This window comes from Balaenoptera acutorostrata, chromosome X (genome assembly GCF_949987535.1).
Source record: "Balaenoptera acutorostrata chromosome X, mBalAcu1.1, whole genome shotgun sequence".
NCBI classification, from domain to species: Eukaryota; Metazoa; Chordata; class Mammalia; order Artiodactyla; family Balaenopteridae; genus Balaenoptera; species Balaenoptera acutorostrata.
This window is the reverse complement of record NC_080085.1, coordinates 113,874,175-113,892,042: the sequence shown is the minus strand read 5'-3', so window position 1 is coordinate 113,892,042 and position 17,868 is coordinate 113,874,175. Positions and strand designations below refer to the sequence as shown.

At 39.2% G+C, this 17,868-nt stretch overlaps 1 protein-coding gene across 8 annotated transcripts in view; it reads right to left on the bottom strand.

The window, feature by feature from the left end:
• Positions 1 to 13,781: 13,781 nt before the first annotated feature.
• ARHGAP36 (Rho GTPase activating protein 36) overlaps positions 13,782 to 17,868 on the bottom strand; it is a 172,255-nt gene continuing 168,168 nt past the window's right edge. For all 8 annotated transcript variants that reach the window (XM_007182415.3, XM_057538172.1, XM_057538173.1 and 5 more), the window contains 4 exons: positions 17,645 to 17,821; positions 17,308 to 17,405; positions 17,065 to 17,171; positions 13,782 to 14,984 (listed from right to left, as the gene is read on the bottom strand). In XM_007182415.3, coding sequence (XP_007182477.1) covers positions 14,827 to 14,984; positions 17,065 to 17,171; positions 17,308 to 17,405; positions 17,645 to 17,821 — 540 coding nt within the window. In that variant the 3' untranslated portion in view covers positions 13,782 to 14,826. The remainder of the gene's footprint in view (positions 14,985 to 17,064; positions 17,172 to 17,307; positions 17,406 to 17,644; positions 17,822 to 17,868) is intronic.

The following is a 17,868-nucleotide window of genomic DNA, read 5'->3' as shown; positions in this document are numbered from 1 at the left end:
TTTCTCCAAAGAAGACATACAGACGGCCACGAAGCACATGAAAAGATGCTCAACATCACTAATTATTAGAGAAATGCAAATCAAAACTACAATGAGGTATCACCTCACTCCTGTTAGAATGGGCATCATCAGAAAATCTACAAACAACAAATGCTGGAGAGGGTGTGGAGAAAAGGGAACCCTCTTGCACTGTTGGTGGGAATGTAAATTGATACAGCCACTATGGAGAACAATATGGAGGTTCCTTAAAAAACTAAAAATAGAATTACCATATGACCCAGCAATCCCACTACTGGGCATATACCCAGAGAAAACCGTAATTCAAAAAGACACGTGCACCCGAATGTTCATTGCAGCACTATTTACAATAGCCAGGTCATGGAAGCAACCTAAATGCCCATCAACAGACGAATGGATAAAGAAGTTGTGGTACATATATACGATGGAATATTATTCAGCCATAAAAAGGAACGAAATTGAGTCATTTGTTGAGACGTGGATGGATCTAGAGACTGTCATACAGAGTGAAGTAAGTCAGAAAGAGAAAAACAAATATCGTATGTTAATGCATGTATGTGGAACGTAGAAAAATGGTACAGATGAGCCAGTTTGCAGGGCAGAAGTTGAGACACAGATGTAGAGAATGGACATATGGACACCAAGGGGGGAAAACTGCGGTGAGGTGGGGATGGTGGTGTGCTGAATTGGGCGATTGGGATTGACATGTATACACTGATGTGTATAAAACTGATGCCTAATAAGAACCTGCAGTATAAAAAAACAAACAAAACAACTAATACTAAACTTTCATTGGGTTATTTGTATGGAAATATGTTAATATAAATGTTTCAGACATTACATGAAATTTCTAAAAATCTTATATTTGTATTTGTATGGAAATATGTATGGAAATATGTTAATATAAATGTTTCAGACATTACATGAAATTTCTAAAAATCTTATATTTGTATTTGTATGGAAATATGTATGGAAATATGTTAATATAAATGTTTCAGACATTACATGAAATTTCTAAAAATCTTATATTTGTATTTGTATGGAAATATGTATGGAAATATGTTAATATAAATGTTTCAGACATTACATGAAATTTCTAAAAACCTTATATTTGTATTTGTATGGAAATATGTATGGAAATATGTTAATATAAATGTTTCAGACATTACATGAAATTTCTAAAAATCTTATATTTGTATTTGTATGGAAATATGTATGGAAATATGTTAATATAAATGTTTCAGACATTACAGGAAACGTCTAAAAATCTTATATGTTCTGGTATAATGTTATAAGTAATAATCCTAGTTATTACTTTAAAATGTATATCTCAGAAATAACTAATTTTCTTGTCAACTGCATTATTATGAACTTTCATCAAATCTTTAACCATGGTCATTTTTAAGTCTTTTGTCATTTACAGACAGTTCTGGGTGTACTCTGATGATTTTGCAAATATGTTCCTATAAAAGAGTTTCATCTTCAAGAAATTCATGGAAAAGACTCTGACAAGTACAGGTTTCTGGTAACTGACTGTACTGCTGAACTGAATGAATAAGCATTTTCAGAACTCTAATGAAAAACTGATGAACTCATAAAAGTGCTAACAAAAGATCAAGATGAAAAAAAAGAAATTAATTACATGGGACTGAGTGAACTGATGAGGATGAGTATAATTTTTGTGACTTTCTGTCTGAATTTAAAAAAAAAAATCCCACAAGGACTCAGAGGAAAAGAATATACAAATCAATTTTCACTGCAAAGTAAAGGAGCTGTTACAGTGGAGGATTACTGGACTGAATGTCAATATTATGACATAGTATAAGTGTGTTTCATGTTTGGTAATTGCAATCATTGTTGCTTTTGTTGTGGTCATCCATGTACAATGCTTGGTGTCAGTCTATCTATCTCTTGTAAAAATAAAATACAGTGTGTGTGTGTGGAAAAAAAAAAATCTAGAAACAATAAATGCTGGAGAAGGTGTGGAAAAAGGGAACCCTCTTGCACTGTTGGTGGGAATGTAAATTGAGACAGCCCCTATGGAGGTTCCTTAAAAAACTAAAAATAGAACTACCATATGACCCAGCAATCCCACTACTGGGCATATACCCTGAGAAAATCATAATTCAAAAAGAGTCATGTACCACAATGTTCATTGCAGCTCTATTTACAATAACCAGGACATGGAAGTAAACTAAGTGTCCATTAACAGATGAATGTATAAAGAAGATGTTGCACATATATACAATGGCATATTACTCAGCCATAAAAAGAAAAGAAATTGTGTTATTTGTAGTGAGGTGGATGGACCTAGAGACTGTCATACAGAGTGAAGTAAGTCAGAAAGAGGAAAATAAATACCATATGCTAACACATATATATGGAATCTATTTTAAAAAATGGTTCTGAAGGACCTAGGGGCAGCACAGGAATAAAGACGCAGATGTAGAGAATGGACTTGAGGACACGGGGATGGGGAAGGGTAAGCTGGGACGAAGTGAGAGAGTGGCATGGACTTATATATGCTACCAAATGTAAAATAAACAGCTAGTGGGAAGCAGCCGCTTAGCACAGGGAGATCAGTTCGGTGCTTTGTGACCACCTAGAGCAGTGGGATAGGAAGGGTGAGAGGGAGAAGCAAGAGGGAGGAGATATGGGGATATATGTATATGTATAGCTGATTCACTTTGTTTTAAAGCAGAAACTAACACACCATTTTAAAGCAATTATACTCCAGTAAAGATGTTAAAAAAAAAAAAGACATTAGTTAACCTTGAAAACATTTTGTGAAGTAAAAGAATCTAGTGACAAGGCCACATATGGTAAGATTCCCTTTATAGAAAATGTCTACAATAGGTAAATTTATAAGACAGAATTTAGATTAGTGATTGCCTAGGGCTGGGGGCTAAGGAGAAGTGGGCAGTGACTGCAAATGTGTATGACTTTTCTTTTAGGAGGAGGTGAATGTTCTAAAATTAGGCAGTGTTGTTGGTCTCACAACTTTATTAAAATAGTAAACCATTGAATGCATGCACTAAACAACTTTAAACCGTTTGTTTTATGGCATGTGAAACATCTCAATAAAGCTGTTCTTAAAAATTAAAGAAAGGAAAGATGAGCATATTAATATCATACATGTAAACTTCAAAACAAGCAATATTTAGATGGATAAAAAGGATGATTACATAATTATGAAGGGGCTAATTCACCAAATAGACAACAATTCTAAATGTGCGTGCACCTAAAACAGAACTTTACAATAGAGGAAACAAATATAAAACTTACAAAGAAATAAACAAATCCACATTTGTAATTAGAGATTTCAACACTCCTTCTACAGTACTTGATACATCAAGTACAGAGAAATAAATATGTATATAAATTACTTGAGTGATACTATTAATCAACTTGTCTTAATCGATATATAGAAAATACATCACCCAACAACAGTAGAATAAACATTGTGTTCATGTGCACATGCAACATTTGCCAAGATTTAACATATTTCTGGGTTATAAAACAAACGTCAACAAATTTAAGGAATTTGAGTCAGATAAAGGATGTTCTGTGACCATACAGACTTAAATTATGCATAAGTAATGAAAAGATGTCTAGAAACTCCCTAAATAGTGTGAAATTAATAAATACTTATAACAGAGACCAAATTTACCATTCCACCTGTAAAACTTAAGAAACTGTCAAAATATATGAAATAATAGTTCCCACGTCACTGAAAACCATACAACAAAGGATAGTGATCCCAGAAAGATGAGAAACAAATGAGATGAGCTTGACAATTGCTCCAGTTTTATGCCAATTTTATGAAAGATAAAAATCATATGATCATCTGAATAGATGTAGAAAAATTATTTGACAAAATTTGACATCCCTTCACTATAAAATTACTCAACAAATTGGGTATAGAAGGAAAATACCTCAATACAATAAAAACCATATATGACAAACCCACAGCTAATATTATACTCAATGGTAAAAGTTTGAAAGCTTTTCCTCTAAGATCAGGAACAAGACCAGGGTGCCCACTCTCATCATTCTTATTCAACATAGTACCGGAAGTCCCAGCTAAAGCAATCGGGCAAGATCAAGAAATAAAAGGCATTCAAACTGGGAAAAAAAGATGTAAAATTGTCTTTATTTGCAGACGATATTATCTTTTTTTTTTCATTGCTGATTTTTTTTAATACAACAGGTTCTTATTAGTCATCAGTTTTATGCACATCACTGTATACATGTCAATCCCAATCGCCCAATTCAGCACACTCCCACCCCCACCCCCGCCACTTTCCCCCGTTAGCATCCATACATTTGTTCTCTACTTCTGTGTCTCAATTTCTGCTCTGCAAACCGGTTCATCTGTACTATTTTTCTAGGTTCCACATATATGCGTTAATATACGATATTTGTTTTTCTCGTTCTGACTTACTTCACTCTGTATGACAGTCTCTAGATCCATCCACTTCTCAACAAATGACTCAATTTCGTTCCTTTTTATGGCTGAATAATATTCCATCGTATATATGTACCACAACTTCTTTATCCATTCGTCTGTTGATGGGCATTTAGGTTGCTTCCATGACCTGGCTATTGTAAATAGTGCTGCAATGAACATTCGGGTGCACGTGTCTTTTTGAATTACGGTTTTCTCTGGGTATATGCCCAGTAGTGGGATTGCTGGGTCATATGGTAATTCTATTTTTAGTTTTTTAAGGAACCTCCATATTGTTCTCCATAGTGGCTGTATCAATTTACATTCCCACCAACAGTGCAAGAGGGTTCCCTTTTCTCCACACCCTCTCCAGCATTTGTTGTTTGTAGATTTTCTGATGATGCCCATTCTAACTGGTGTGAGGTAATATCTCATTGTACTTTTGATTTGCATTTCTCTAATAATTAGTGATGTTGAGCAGCTTTTCATGTGCTTCTTGGCCATCTGTATGTCCTCTTTGGAGAAATGTCTATTTAGGTCTTCTGCCCATTTTTGGATTGGGTTGTTTGTTTTTCTAATATTGAGCTGCATGAGCTGTTTATATATTTTGGAGATTAATCCTTTGTCTGTTGACTCGTTTGCAAATATTTTCTCCCAATCTGAGGGTTGTCTTTTCGTCTTGTTTATGGTTTCCTTTGCTGTGCAAAAGCTTTTAAGTTTCATTAGGTCCCATTTGTTTATTTTTGTTTTTATTTCCATTACTCTAGGAGGTGGATCAAAAAAGATCTTGCTGTGATTTATGTCAAAGAGTGTTCTTCCTATGTTTTCCTCTAAGAGTTTTATAGTGTCCGGTGTTACATTTAGGTCTCTAATCCATTTGAGTTTATTTTTGTGTATGGTATTAGGGAGTGTTCTAATTTCATTCTTTTACATGTAGCTGTCCAGTTTTCCCAGCACCACTCATTGGATATTATCTTATATATAGAAAATCCTAAAGACTCCACGAAGAAATACTGTTGGAACTAATCAATGGATTCAGTAAAGTTGCAGGATATAAAATCAACATACGGAAATTAGCTGTGTTTCTATATGCTAACAATAAAATAACTGAAAAGAAATTAAGAATATCTCATTCACAGCAGCTTCAAAAACAATAAAATATTTAGGAGAAAATTTAACCAAGGAAGTGAAAGATCTGTACACTGACAACTACAAGACTTTGATGAAAGTAATTGAAGACACAAACAAATGGAAAGGTATCCCATGTTCTTGAATTGCAAGAATTAATATTGCTAAGATGTCCATATTACCTAAAGCCCTATAGATTCAGAGCAATTCTTATCAAAATTCCAGTGGCATTTTTCACAGGAATAGAAAAAAAATCCCCAAATTTGTATGGAACCACAAAAGACCCCAAATAGCCAAAACGATTCTGAAAAAATGAAAAGGAACAAAGCTGGAAGCATCATACTTCTTGATTTCACACTATATTATGAAGCTATAGTAATCAAAGCAGTATATTACTGGCATGAAAATAGATGTGTAGACCAATGGAACAGAGTAGAAAGCCCAAAATAAGCCCCTGCATATATGGTCAACTAATATTTGATGAGAAAGCCAAAACTACAGTTGACTCTTGAACAACATGGGGGTTAGGGGCACCAACCCCCACCCAGTCAAAAATCTGTATATAATTTTACAGTCAGCCCTCTCTATCCATGTTTCCAAATCTGAGTATTAAACCAACCACAGATCATGTAGTCCTGCAGTATGAATTTATTGAAAAATTCCACCTATAAGTGGACCCATGCAATTCAAACCCATGTTGTTCAAGGGTCAAATGTACGCAGTGGGGAAAGGATAGTCTCCTCAAAAAATCGTTTTCGGAAAACTGGATAAACACAAGCAAAAGAACAAAATTGGATGCCTATCTTATGGCACTCACAAAAACTTACTCAAAATAAATTAAAGACAAATGTAAAACCCAAAACTGTGAAACTACTAGAAGAAAACAACATAGGGGGAAATCTCCTCAACATTGGTTTTGGCAACAATTTTTTGGATACAACAGCAAAAGTAAACAAGTTGAACTAAATCAAACCAAAAAGCTTTTGTACAGCAATAGAAACAATCAGCAAAATGAAAAGGTAACTTACTGATTAGGAGAAAATACTTGCGAACCACATAGCTGATAAGGGGTTAATATCCAAAATATATGAGACTCATACAACTGAATAGCAAAAACAAATAGTCTTATTTAAAAATGGGTTGAGGACTTGAAAAGACTTTTTTTTTTCCAAAGAAGACATAAATGGTTAACACATACATTAAAAGGTGCTTGGGGCTTCCCTGGTGGCGCAGTGGTTGAGAATCTGCCTGCCAATGCAGGGGACACGGGTTCGAGCCCTGGTCTGGGAAGATCCCACATGCCACGGAGCAACTGGGCCCGTGAGCCACAATTACTGAGCCTGCGCGTCTGGAGCCTGTGCTCCGCAACAAGAGAGGCCGCGATGGTGAGAGGCCTGCACACCGCAATGAAGAGTGGTCCCCACTTGCCGCAACTAGAGAAAGCCCTCGCACAGAAACGAAGACTCAACACAGTCATAAATAAATAAATAAATAAATAAATAAATAAATAAATAAAAGAACGTGAATTTCTTTAAAAAAAAAAAAGGTGGGGCTTCCCTGGTGGCGCAGTGGTTGAGAATCTGCCTGCCAATGCAGGGGACACGGGTTCGAGCCCTGGTCTGGGAAGATCCCACATGCCACGGAGCAATTGGGCCCGTGAGCCACAATTGCTGAGCCTGTGCGTCTGGAGCCTGTGCTCCGCAACGAGAGGCCGCGATAGTGAGGGACCCGCACACGGCGATGAAGAGTGGTCCCCGCTTGCCACAACTAGAGAAAGCCCTCGCACAGAAATGAAGACCCAACACAGCCATAAATAAATAAAATAAAACAAATAATAATAATAATAATAAATTAAAAAAAAAAAAAAAAAAAAAAAGGTGCTCAATGTCGCTAATCATCAGGGAAATGCAAGTCAAAACCACAATGATAGGGCTTCCCTGGTGGCGCAGTGGTTGAGAATCTGCCTGCCAATGCAGGGGACACGGGTTCGAGCCCTGGTCTGGGAAGATCCCACATGCTGCGGAGCGGCTGGGCCCGTGAGCCACAATTACTGAGCCTGCGCGTCTGGAGCCTGTGCTCCGCAACAAGAGAGGTCGCGATAGTGAGAGGCCCGCGCACCGCGATGAAGAGTGGCCCCCACTTGCTACAACTAGAGAAAGCCCTCGCACAGAAACGAAGCCCCAACACAGCCATAAATAAATAAATAAATAAAAATTAAAAAAAAAAAAAACCACAATGATGTATTACTCATATACCTTTTAGAATGGCTGTTATCAAAAAGATAAGCAATAACAAATGCTGGCGAAGATGTGGAGAATAAGGAACCCTGTGCAGTGCTGGTAGAAATGTAAGTTGTAAAGCCACTGTGGAAGACAGAATGGAGGTTCCTCATAAAATTAAAAAGAGAACTACAACATGACCCAGAAATCCACTTGGGTACATATCCAAAGGAAATGAAAACAGGGTATCAAAGAGGTAGCCGCACTCCCATGTTTATTACAACATTATTCACAATAGCCAAGGCATGGATACAACCTAAGTGTCCATCAATGGATAAATCAATAGAGAAAATGTGTGATCTATATCTATATCTGTATTTATATCTAAATCTATATCTATCTATATAGGTAGATACAGATATAGATACATAATTCAGCTATAAAAAAGGAGGAAATTCTGCCATTTGCAAGAACGTAGATGTCCCTTGAAAGCATCATGTTAAGCGAAATAAGTCATACAGAGAAAAACAAACACCGTATGATCTCACTTTATATGTAGACTCTAAAAACATCAAACTCATGGAAAGAGTAGAATGGTGGCTGGGTTGCCAGTAGCTGAGGGGTGGGAAATAGGGAGGTATTGGTCAAAGGGCACAAACTTTGAATAAGATGAATAATTTCCAGGGATATAATGTACAGCATGGTGACTGTAGTTGATAATACTGTATTGTATACTTGAAAGTTGCTAGGAGGGTAGAGCTCTAATGTTCTCACCACCATCACCATTACAACAAAATGGTAACTGTGTGAGGTAAACTGTGTTAACTAACCTTGTTGTGGTAAACATTTTGAGAAATAGACATGTATCAAATCGTCATGTTGTATACCTTAAGGTTACACAATGTTATATGTCATTTATACCTCAGTAAAACTGGGGACAAAAATAGACAGCTGACACTCCCCTATTTAAAGATTTATTATAAGTCTACAGTAATCAAGAAGGATGTTACTGACATAAAAATAGAAAAATAGATCCATCAGAGAGAAAATGCAGAAATATACACAGAATGAATGATCAACCAATTTTTGATGAAGTTATAAAGGCAATTAAGTGGAGAAATTATAGTCTTTTCATTAAATGGTATTAGAAAATGTGCATATATGTATAGAAGAAAAAAATGAACTTCAATCCATACCTCACACTGTATATAAATTCAACTCCAAATAAATTGTAGGCAGAAATAGAAAAACTAAATCTTTTTAAAGTTTTAGTTTCTTAATATGGTATATTACATTGATTAGCATCACTAGTCTTCAGAGAAATGCAAATCAAAACCACGAAGAGAAACCATTCACACCACTAGAAGGACTGCAATAATAATAAAATAAAAAGATAATAAAAATTGTTGACAAAAATGTGAAGAAATTGGAAATCTCATGCATTGCTGGTAGGAATGTAAAATGATACAATCACTTTAAAAAACTGACAGTTTCCAAAAATGTTTAAAAACAGAGTTACCATATGACCCAGCAATTCCATTCCTAGGTACATACCTAAGAGAAATGAAAACGTATCTCTGCACAAAAACTTGTACATGAATTTCATAGCAGCATTATTTACCATAAGAAAAGTGGAAACAACCTATTTGGCTCTCAAGTGATGATTGGATAAATAAAACTATAAAACTTATTGGATAAAACATAGCAGAAAACAGGACCAGGCAAGTGAGGGGCCTAGGGTGCAAAATTTAAGAACGTCCTCACTCTCGGGGATTTGCACAACCTTGAGAGATACTCCTTAAATTTTGCACCTTAGACCAATCATCTCCTCGGTCTGGTGCAGACTTTGAGAGAATGCTTAGTGAGCGTGCGGTAGGCAATGATTTCTTAAAAATGACACCAAAAGTAAAATCCTAAATATTTTTAACATGGTAAACTGAGCTTCATTAAAATTAAAAACTTCTGGGACTTCCCTGGTGGTGCAGTGTTTGGGAATCCGCCTGCCAATGCAGGGGACACGGGTTTGATCCCTGGTCCGGGAAGATCCCACATGTCGAGGAGCAACTAAGCCAGTGCACCACAACTACTGAGCCTGAACTCTAGAGCCCGCAAGCCACAACTACTGAGCCCACATGCCACAGCTACTGAAGCCCGCACACCTAGAGCCTGTGCTCTGCAACAAGAGAAGCCACTGCAATAAGCCCACGCACTGCAACGAAGAGTAGCCCCCGCTCGCCCATGCACAGGAACAAAGACCCAATGCAGCCAAAATTAAATTAAAAATAAATAAATTTCTAAAAAAAATTTAAAACTTCTGCTCTTCAGAAGATTCCATTAAGAGAATGAAAAACAAGTCACAGACAGGAAAAAAATTATCCAGAATATATAAAAAAAAACTTTCAACACAATCAAAAATCTCACTTAAAAATAGGCAGAAGATATATGACCAAAAGATGGGGGAAAATATGAAAATGTTCATCATTATTTGTAGGTAATTATGAATTAAATATGGCATATCCATATGGCATATCCAAAATAATAATGAAATATCATTTGACATTAAAAAACAATAAAGTTCTGATACATGATGTGACATGGTTGAATCTTGAAAATATTATGCTACATGAAAGAAGCCAGTCACAAAAGATTACATACTGTGTGATTCCATTTATATGAAATGTCCAGAATAGGGAAGTCTGTGAAGATAGAAAGTAGTTTGGTGGTTGCCTAAACTTGGGGGACAGGAAAGATAGAGAATGACTGCTAACTGGTATGTGGCTACTTTTTGGAGTGATGAAAATATTATTAAATTAGATTATGGCAATGGTTGCACAACTCTGTGAATACACTAACAATATTGTACACTCTAAACTAGAGATTGGAAATTATGGAAACTATATCTCAATAAATCTTTTTAAGAATAACCAGGAGACTTCTGCTCAGGAGAAGATCACATAGCCCTTTTTCTCCCAAGCTCCTCCCTATCAAGTACAAGTATAAGCCCTGGAAATAACTTCAGAGAAAACCAAAGTAGAATTCTAAAAGATATAAGTGGAAGGTTTAGGACCCTAGGACTAGAGAAACAGCACAGTACAAAGTTGTCTTATTACCTCTAACCCAAGAAAGAAAGGTGACCCAGGACTGCCATTTCCTGAACACCAGCTTAGTTTTAGAAACAGAAGGTGGCCCAGGTAGGCTCATTCATTTTCTGGATCAAATGAAAGTCCCACCTATCACAGGTGAGCCAGGCAGCACTACAAATCAATAACAGAAAGATGGCAGAAAAATCTCAAAACACTTAAAAAGTATACTAACTTTCTATATAATCCATTGGTCAATGAGAAAGTCTCAAAGGAAATTTTTAAAATATATTGAACTGAATGAAAATACAACACATCAAAACTTGTGGTACACTGTTAAAGCACTGAACATTTACATTAGAAAAGAGAAAATCAATAGTCTAAGTTCCTACCTAAAGAAACTAGAAAAAGCAGAGGAAAATAAACAAGCATAAAGCAGAAGAGAGGTTGTATTGGGGATGAGTTAGAGTGAAAGGGGCTGTTGTTTGAGGGGAATGATATTGAAATGGAATATGAATGGGAGGAGAATTAGAGAAGGACATGACCTGGGGTGTGCAAGAGAATTGCTGAGTGGCCTGAGGGCCCAGCTGAGGTTGGAAATTCTATTAGATGAACCAATATTTGGAGGGCTACTACATTTTCTCACAGTGGTCAGTATGAGATTGGAGGAATCAGATGCTTGGAGGGACCCAAGGCTGAGAGTAAATAGTGCAGACACGGTATTTCAAGAGCAAGGGAATGAAGATACAGTCAGTTCTAAATTAATATGCCCTGAGATCCTGCCTGGACAAGGAAAGAAGTGAAGAGAAAAGAAAAGGCTTGAGGCACTGGACATCTCAACAAGACCAAATAGCAGAAGACGTGGAATCCAGCCATTGTTAGGAGATTTGAGTCACAGTGGAATACTGGAGTTGAGGCTTTTGGAAGTGATGTCATGCCTAGTGATGCCAAGCGGCTGCAGGTGGTTGAAATGCTAAGTTAAAGGATGAAAGGCCAGGGTGTGGGATGGGTCTTCCACGTAGATATTGTTGAGGTCGCCTAGGATGAGGACAGGACTTGGAGTGTCAAGGAAGCCCATTGAGTTGGCCCTTAGAGTATGGGGAAGAGTGAGGATAATGTCCATATCTACTTACCACTCGCAGCCCCAACTCCTTGGTTGGTAGTCAGCACTAGGGGGGAATGTAGGGGAAGCAGTAAGATCAGGAGAAAACCTGGTTTCAGGGAAGGCCAGGAAGTGAAGGGAATGTTTTAAATCAATCTACTGACCTACTTGTTATCTGGTTTATTTGTTGATTTTCAAGCTGAGTGGGAAAAGCACAGGTGAACTCTTCCAAGGACACATCGTACTATTTTAGCTCCATAAAGTCCTGGAATGGCAGTCAGAGGCCTGTCTGGATCTTAATCCAGATCTCTGACCTCAAGTAAGTCCTTTCCAAATATGAGCCCTACTGTGACCATACATATAACAGAGAGCTGGAATGGATGAGCTTTATATTTTCTGCTGGGTTTAATATCTGTGGGTCCTAGATACAACTGCTAGGGTCTGTCTGAGATATCACAGTTGTTGTCTAATAGCTTGTCTGAAGAAAGGACCTATAAGGAAGGAACCTGAAGCTTGCTTGTTAAAAGTGCAAATCCAAACCAAAATAACTGACTGCAGACATCACAGTACATCTTTGTGTCAAAGGAAGAATCCTAAAATTTTAGGATAAGCCAGTATAATCTAGTCGTTAAAGTTTTGAAGACTGGCTGTTTTCCACTAAGCAGATGTGTAATTTGGGCAGGTTATTTGACCTCTCTGTATCTCATTTTCCTCAAGAAGAAAATGAGGATGACAGTAACATGTATCTCATAGAGTTGCTGTGAATATTAAATAAAATGATGCAAGTAAAGCTTTGAACACATTTAGGAACTCGATATGTGTGAACTATCATTATAATTATTATTGTAAAATAATCATTATTATAGGAGGGACCCAACATTACCTTTCTGCTGTCTGTAAAACTCTACAGAAGGAAATACCCTAAAGTAAAGTGTGCAAAAATGAATAATACACATCATTCCACTTTCTGGAACTCTGTCCCTGACATGTGAAATTTCCAAGCATGTCATGAAGTCTTAAGCTTTCAAGAAAGTTTGGCGGTCCCATCAATCAAACAGAAGCATGTTCTTCTCTTACTCTTGGAAATCATATGTCTCAGGATATTTCTAGGTTTTCATTTTTGACCAATCCAGGGGGAATTTCTCAGTTGAGAGCACCTAGTGATCTCTCCCTTTATTCCCCTCTTTTCTCCTTTTAGAGGGCCTCCTCTTAAGCTTTATTCTTTTCCCCTACTTCTCCTTCATCCCTTCTACATTCTCTTTATTCAGTTACAGCTCTTTCCCCTTTCTTCCACTTTACTCTCCTTTATCACGCACCACACCCTTTTTTTCCACCTCACCCCTTTATTCCATTTCTCTCCATCTCCTTATTCCACATTACCCCTTCCCCTTTATTCCCCAACACCCTCTCCTCTATCCCACCTCACCCCCCTTATCCCACGTCACCTCCCTTTATTCCATTTCTCTCCATCCCTTTATCCCATATCACCCCTCCCCTCTATTCTCCATCATCCCTTCTCTTGTACCCCACATCACTCCCCTTTATTCCACCTCACATCTTATTCCATCTCTCTCCATCCCCTTATTCCAAATCACCCCTTCCCCTTTATTCCACTCACTCCATCCCTTTACACCATGTCACCCCTGCCCTTTATTCCACATCACCCTCTTCTATTTCGTTCCTCTTCCCCACCTCTTTCCCCTTCAGCTCCAGCTAGAGCTTCCCAACTCACCAACAAAATTTCAAATAAAATAAACACACACACAGTATGCCATGAATATGCTGCTGTCACAATACAGATGTTTATTAATGATTAAATGCCAGAGAAGTTTTAACAATCACAAATCTTCGAGCTCTGCGGTTGTTACCCATTGTCTGATCAATTTCTATCCCTCAATACAATATATTCTTCATTCTATGGACCTTAGCAGTTGGTACCCCTCAATAACAGCTATAAGTTTGGATGTCATACATAACCCATATCTGCGTGTTACCAGAGCATGTCCCGCAAATTTGCACCGTCCTGCATAGAGGAACTACAGAGACGATATTTAAGAACATTTGTAATCAGGTGACTTTTACTGCTTGGAACTATGTGTTCATACTTAACTAGCTGTTTTGCTGACAACAGGATGTGGCTGCCAGCTGTCTGTAAAACAGATCTAGGTAATAAAATCCAAGTTTTCCTCTAACTTTTGACCCCAGAAAAGCTAGTTGGGTTTCTCAGGATTTGGGGAGTGGCTGTTTGACGAGCCATTGGTCTAAATAATTTGGAAACAATTATCCTGAGGCGGTGGAGTGGCTGTGGGGACACGGCTATGAGTTGGTGTGACATGGTTTAGCATTAACTGTCAGCTGTCAGTAGGCTGAACTAACATCCTAGCGTGCCTCTTGAGGGCCTTTCCAATTGAGCTCTTAGGAGGAGGGTAGGAAAGTCAGGAAAAGCATGCAATCCCCTTTGGGGGAAGGAAAGCACCTCGAGATTTGTGAGCTTCTCTGGGGCAGGTGTTTACCACAAATGTCACATCAATTAAAGGAACGGCTGTAGTAAGGGAAAGCCAGGATCAGGGATAAAAGAGAGAGGCAAGGTAGCACCAGGGCGCCTGAGCATGACACAGAAACATCTCCACTTTTACCAGCTGAAGGGACCAAGCATCCCCAGTAAAGGGGCTGGTAGTGTGTTTGGAATTCACAACCTGACCCGAGCATCAGGTAGAACTCCTTCTTACCCTCAGATCTTTACCTTCAAGACTCTCCTTAATGTTTCCTGTGACATCCCAGGTCTACCCCCACCCTTTCCCCCTGTCTGGCACCATATAGAAGGAAAAACATCTAAGGAAAGAAGTAGCCGACGCCAGTTTTGGCCTCCTTCTCCCGGGGCACACGGAGCAATGGGCGGTCTTGCTCCAGAATGGGGGGTTTACCCGCTCCTTCATCATCGTCATGGGAACGGGCAGTGCCGGGAGGCACAGCTGGCTCCTCAGAGGAACCTGGAAAATAGTAACAATGTTAACTCCTTATGTTTCTAGACTTCACACTTTGCACAGCACCCAAGGAACTAAGACCTAATTTTGAGCTTCAAATACAGTATGAGGCAAGATGTTAGGGCAGAAATGATTATCCCCATTTGACATGTAAGAAAACTGCAGCCTAACAGTAGAACATACATCTCTAAATCTAGGCCCACTGTGGAAGCTGGGTGTGTGGGGGCGGGGGGCAGGAGGGCAGGGCCATGTTAGAGAACAGAAAGAGAGAGACAGATACCCCGTGCTTAGAGCAAATGGGCAATACCACCAGGGAAGCGAGGAAGTGGGCGTCCTCCTAACAACCACCACCACCCTACAACCAGCCTGACTAATTTTACTAAGCAAATGAGTAACAAAGCTGGAGCCGGAAGCTTACAGAACTTCATGGAGGGGAGGAAGCAGGTGTCAGTCTTCAATGACTCTGAGAAGGACCTGTAGTCCATGACTGGGCCAGGCTGGGACTTGCTTATAAGGAAGACGATATCTACAAGAAATGTAACAGCTGCATCTTCTTTGTGGAACTGGATGGTCCTTGGACTCTGAACTTCTTTAGAGTCAAGATTACTAGGCATTGGGACTGCTTCCACCTTCATGATTTCTTCAAGATTGACAGCTAGGTCTGGCTGAGGGTCTGGAATTGTATTGAGAATGGAGACATCTTCAGGCTCTGGAGCCATATTTGTAATTTCATCTTCTTCAGAAGTGTTGGCTAGGTCTTTCTGAGAATCCGGAACTTTGTTGTGAATTTGAGTGCCCTCAGGCTCTGGAACCACACTGAGAACTGTGTCTTCTTCAAGATTGGGGTTTTCTTCAGAGTCTTGGATTCCACTGACATCAGAGTCTTCTTTGTGTCCTGGGATTTCTTCAACATCTGAGGCTTCTTCATTGTTTGGGACTCCACTTACATCTGAATATTCTTCCTGGTTCTGAATTTCATCAAAATCAGAGACATCTTCAGGGCTCGTTACCACATGGAGGGCTGGGACCTCTTCAGGGTTGGAGTCTTCTTCAGAGCCTGCAATTCCATTGACTTCTGGAGTTTCTTCATAATCTGGAATTTCTTCAGTATCTGAGGTTTCTTCATCATTTGGGACTCCATCAAGAGCTGGAACCTCTTCAAGACTGGGGTCTTCTTCAGAGTCTGAGAGCCCATTAACCTCTGGGGATTCTTCCTGATTTGGGATTTCATGACCACCAGGGGCTTCTTCAGGGCTTGGGACCACATGAAGAGCTGGGACTTCATCAAAATCAAGGTCTTCATCAGAGTCTGAAATCCCATTGACCTCTTCGTGGTCTGGAACTTCTTCAGCATTTGAGGCTTCATCATTTGGGATTTCATCAAGGGCTGGGACCTCTTCAAGATTGGGGTCTTCTTCAGAATCTGGGTTTTCATCATTATCTGAGTCATCTGCATGGCCTGGGACTCCATCAGTGTCAGGGGCTTCTTCATTGTCTGGGATTTCGTCAGTATCTGAGGCTTCTTCATTGTTCGGGGTTACATCAAGATAGGGAACTTCTGCTAGGTCAAGGTTTTGGTAGTCTTCAAAATCTGGTCCTTCTTCAAGGTCGTGGTTTGGGTTTTCTCCAGGGTTTGGGATTTCTTGCACATCTTGGGCTACTTCAGGGTCTGGAACCATATCAAAATATAGTATTTCTTCAACGTCTTGGATTTCAATGAGTTCTAGAATTTCATCATCAGGGTCTAGAATGTCCTCAAGGGGAGGAAGATCATCAAAATTCAGGGTATCGTCATCATCGTCGTTGTCGTCATCATCGTCATCTTCATCAGGCTCTGGAATGCCTTCGAGATGTGGGCCTTGAATCTCCAAGTCATTTGGAATCTCGAGACCTTGGACTTCACCAAAGACTACTCCTTGATTGAGATATTCAAATAGCAGTTCTTCATTGACTGGCACATCTTCCTCAGAAGGCTCATCTTCCTCAAGGGGCTCATCTTCAGCAAGGACCTGGCCTTCAGGAAGGGCCTGACCTTCACCAAGGGACTGACCTTCACCAGGGGTCTGACTGCCAGCAGGGAACTGACCTTCATCAAAGGGCTTGCTTTGACCAAGGACAGCAGCCCGGGCTTCAGCAGAGTTTTCCACTGGATCAGAAAGTAAAGCATCCTCTTCCATCTTTATCCGTGCACTCCTGAAGGGGAATGAATTTGAAAAAGCAAGTCAGTTTGTATACTTGGGTTGACTAATATAAAGGTGGCCTGGGGTTGGGAGCCCCCATAGGTGATTCTCCTTCAGGCTAAGCATGAACAAACCAAGAAAACACTCACTGGATCTTCCTCAAATTCCTGCGTCTGATAAAATCAAGGGCTTCAGGACTGGATTTCCATACACGCTTAGCAACCTGCCTCTGAATATGGGGAGGCACCTGAGGGTAAAATTAGCAATGTTAGCCTTTATTACACAACATTTTAAAAATCTATACTCATCTCTATCAGGTACCCAGAACTGAAGGCACCATGCCCAGCTAATGTAGGAAGGATTTCTAGACGGGGAGATTTGTGGCTGCCTGCTTTGGATACCCCCAGGGATGCATGTAGCACTCTTCCTTGCCTTGTGAACAGGTGAAAGAGCTGTGAAATAAGTGTGTCCAAAGTTTCCACCTACCTGAAAGAGGATATCCCAGTTATCAATCATGGCACGGACCACATTGACAGAAGCAACATAGTGGTCAATCCCCAGTCTTGTTTTCCTGGACTCCCTCTTGGCAGATGTCCCCCTCTTCAGGATAGCAGATCCAAACACCAAAGCCAAATTGGTGGAAGTCATTCGATTGCCTGAAACCTAAGTAAAGGAAAGCAGAAAGTGATCAACTCTGAAGTAGTAATGGA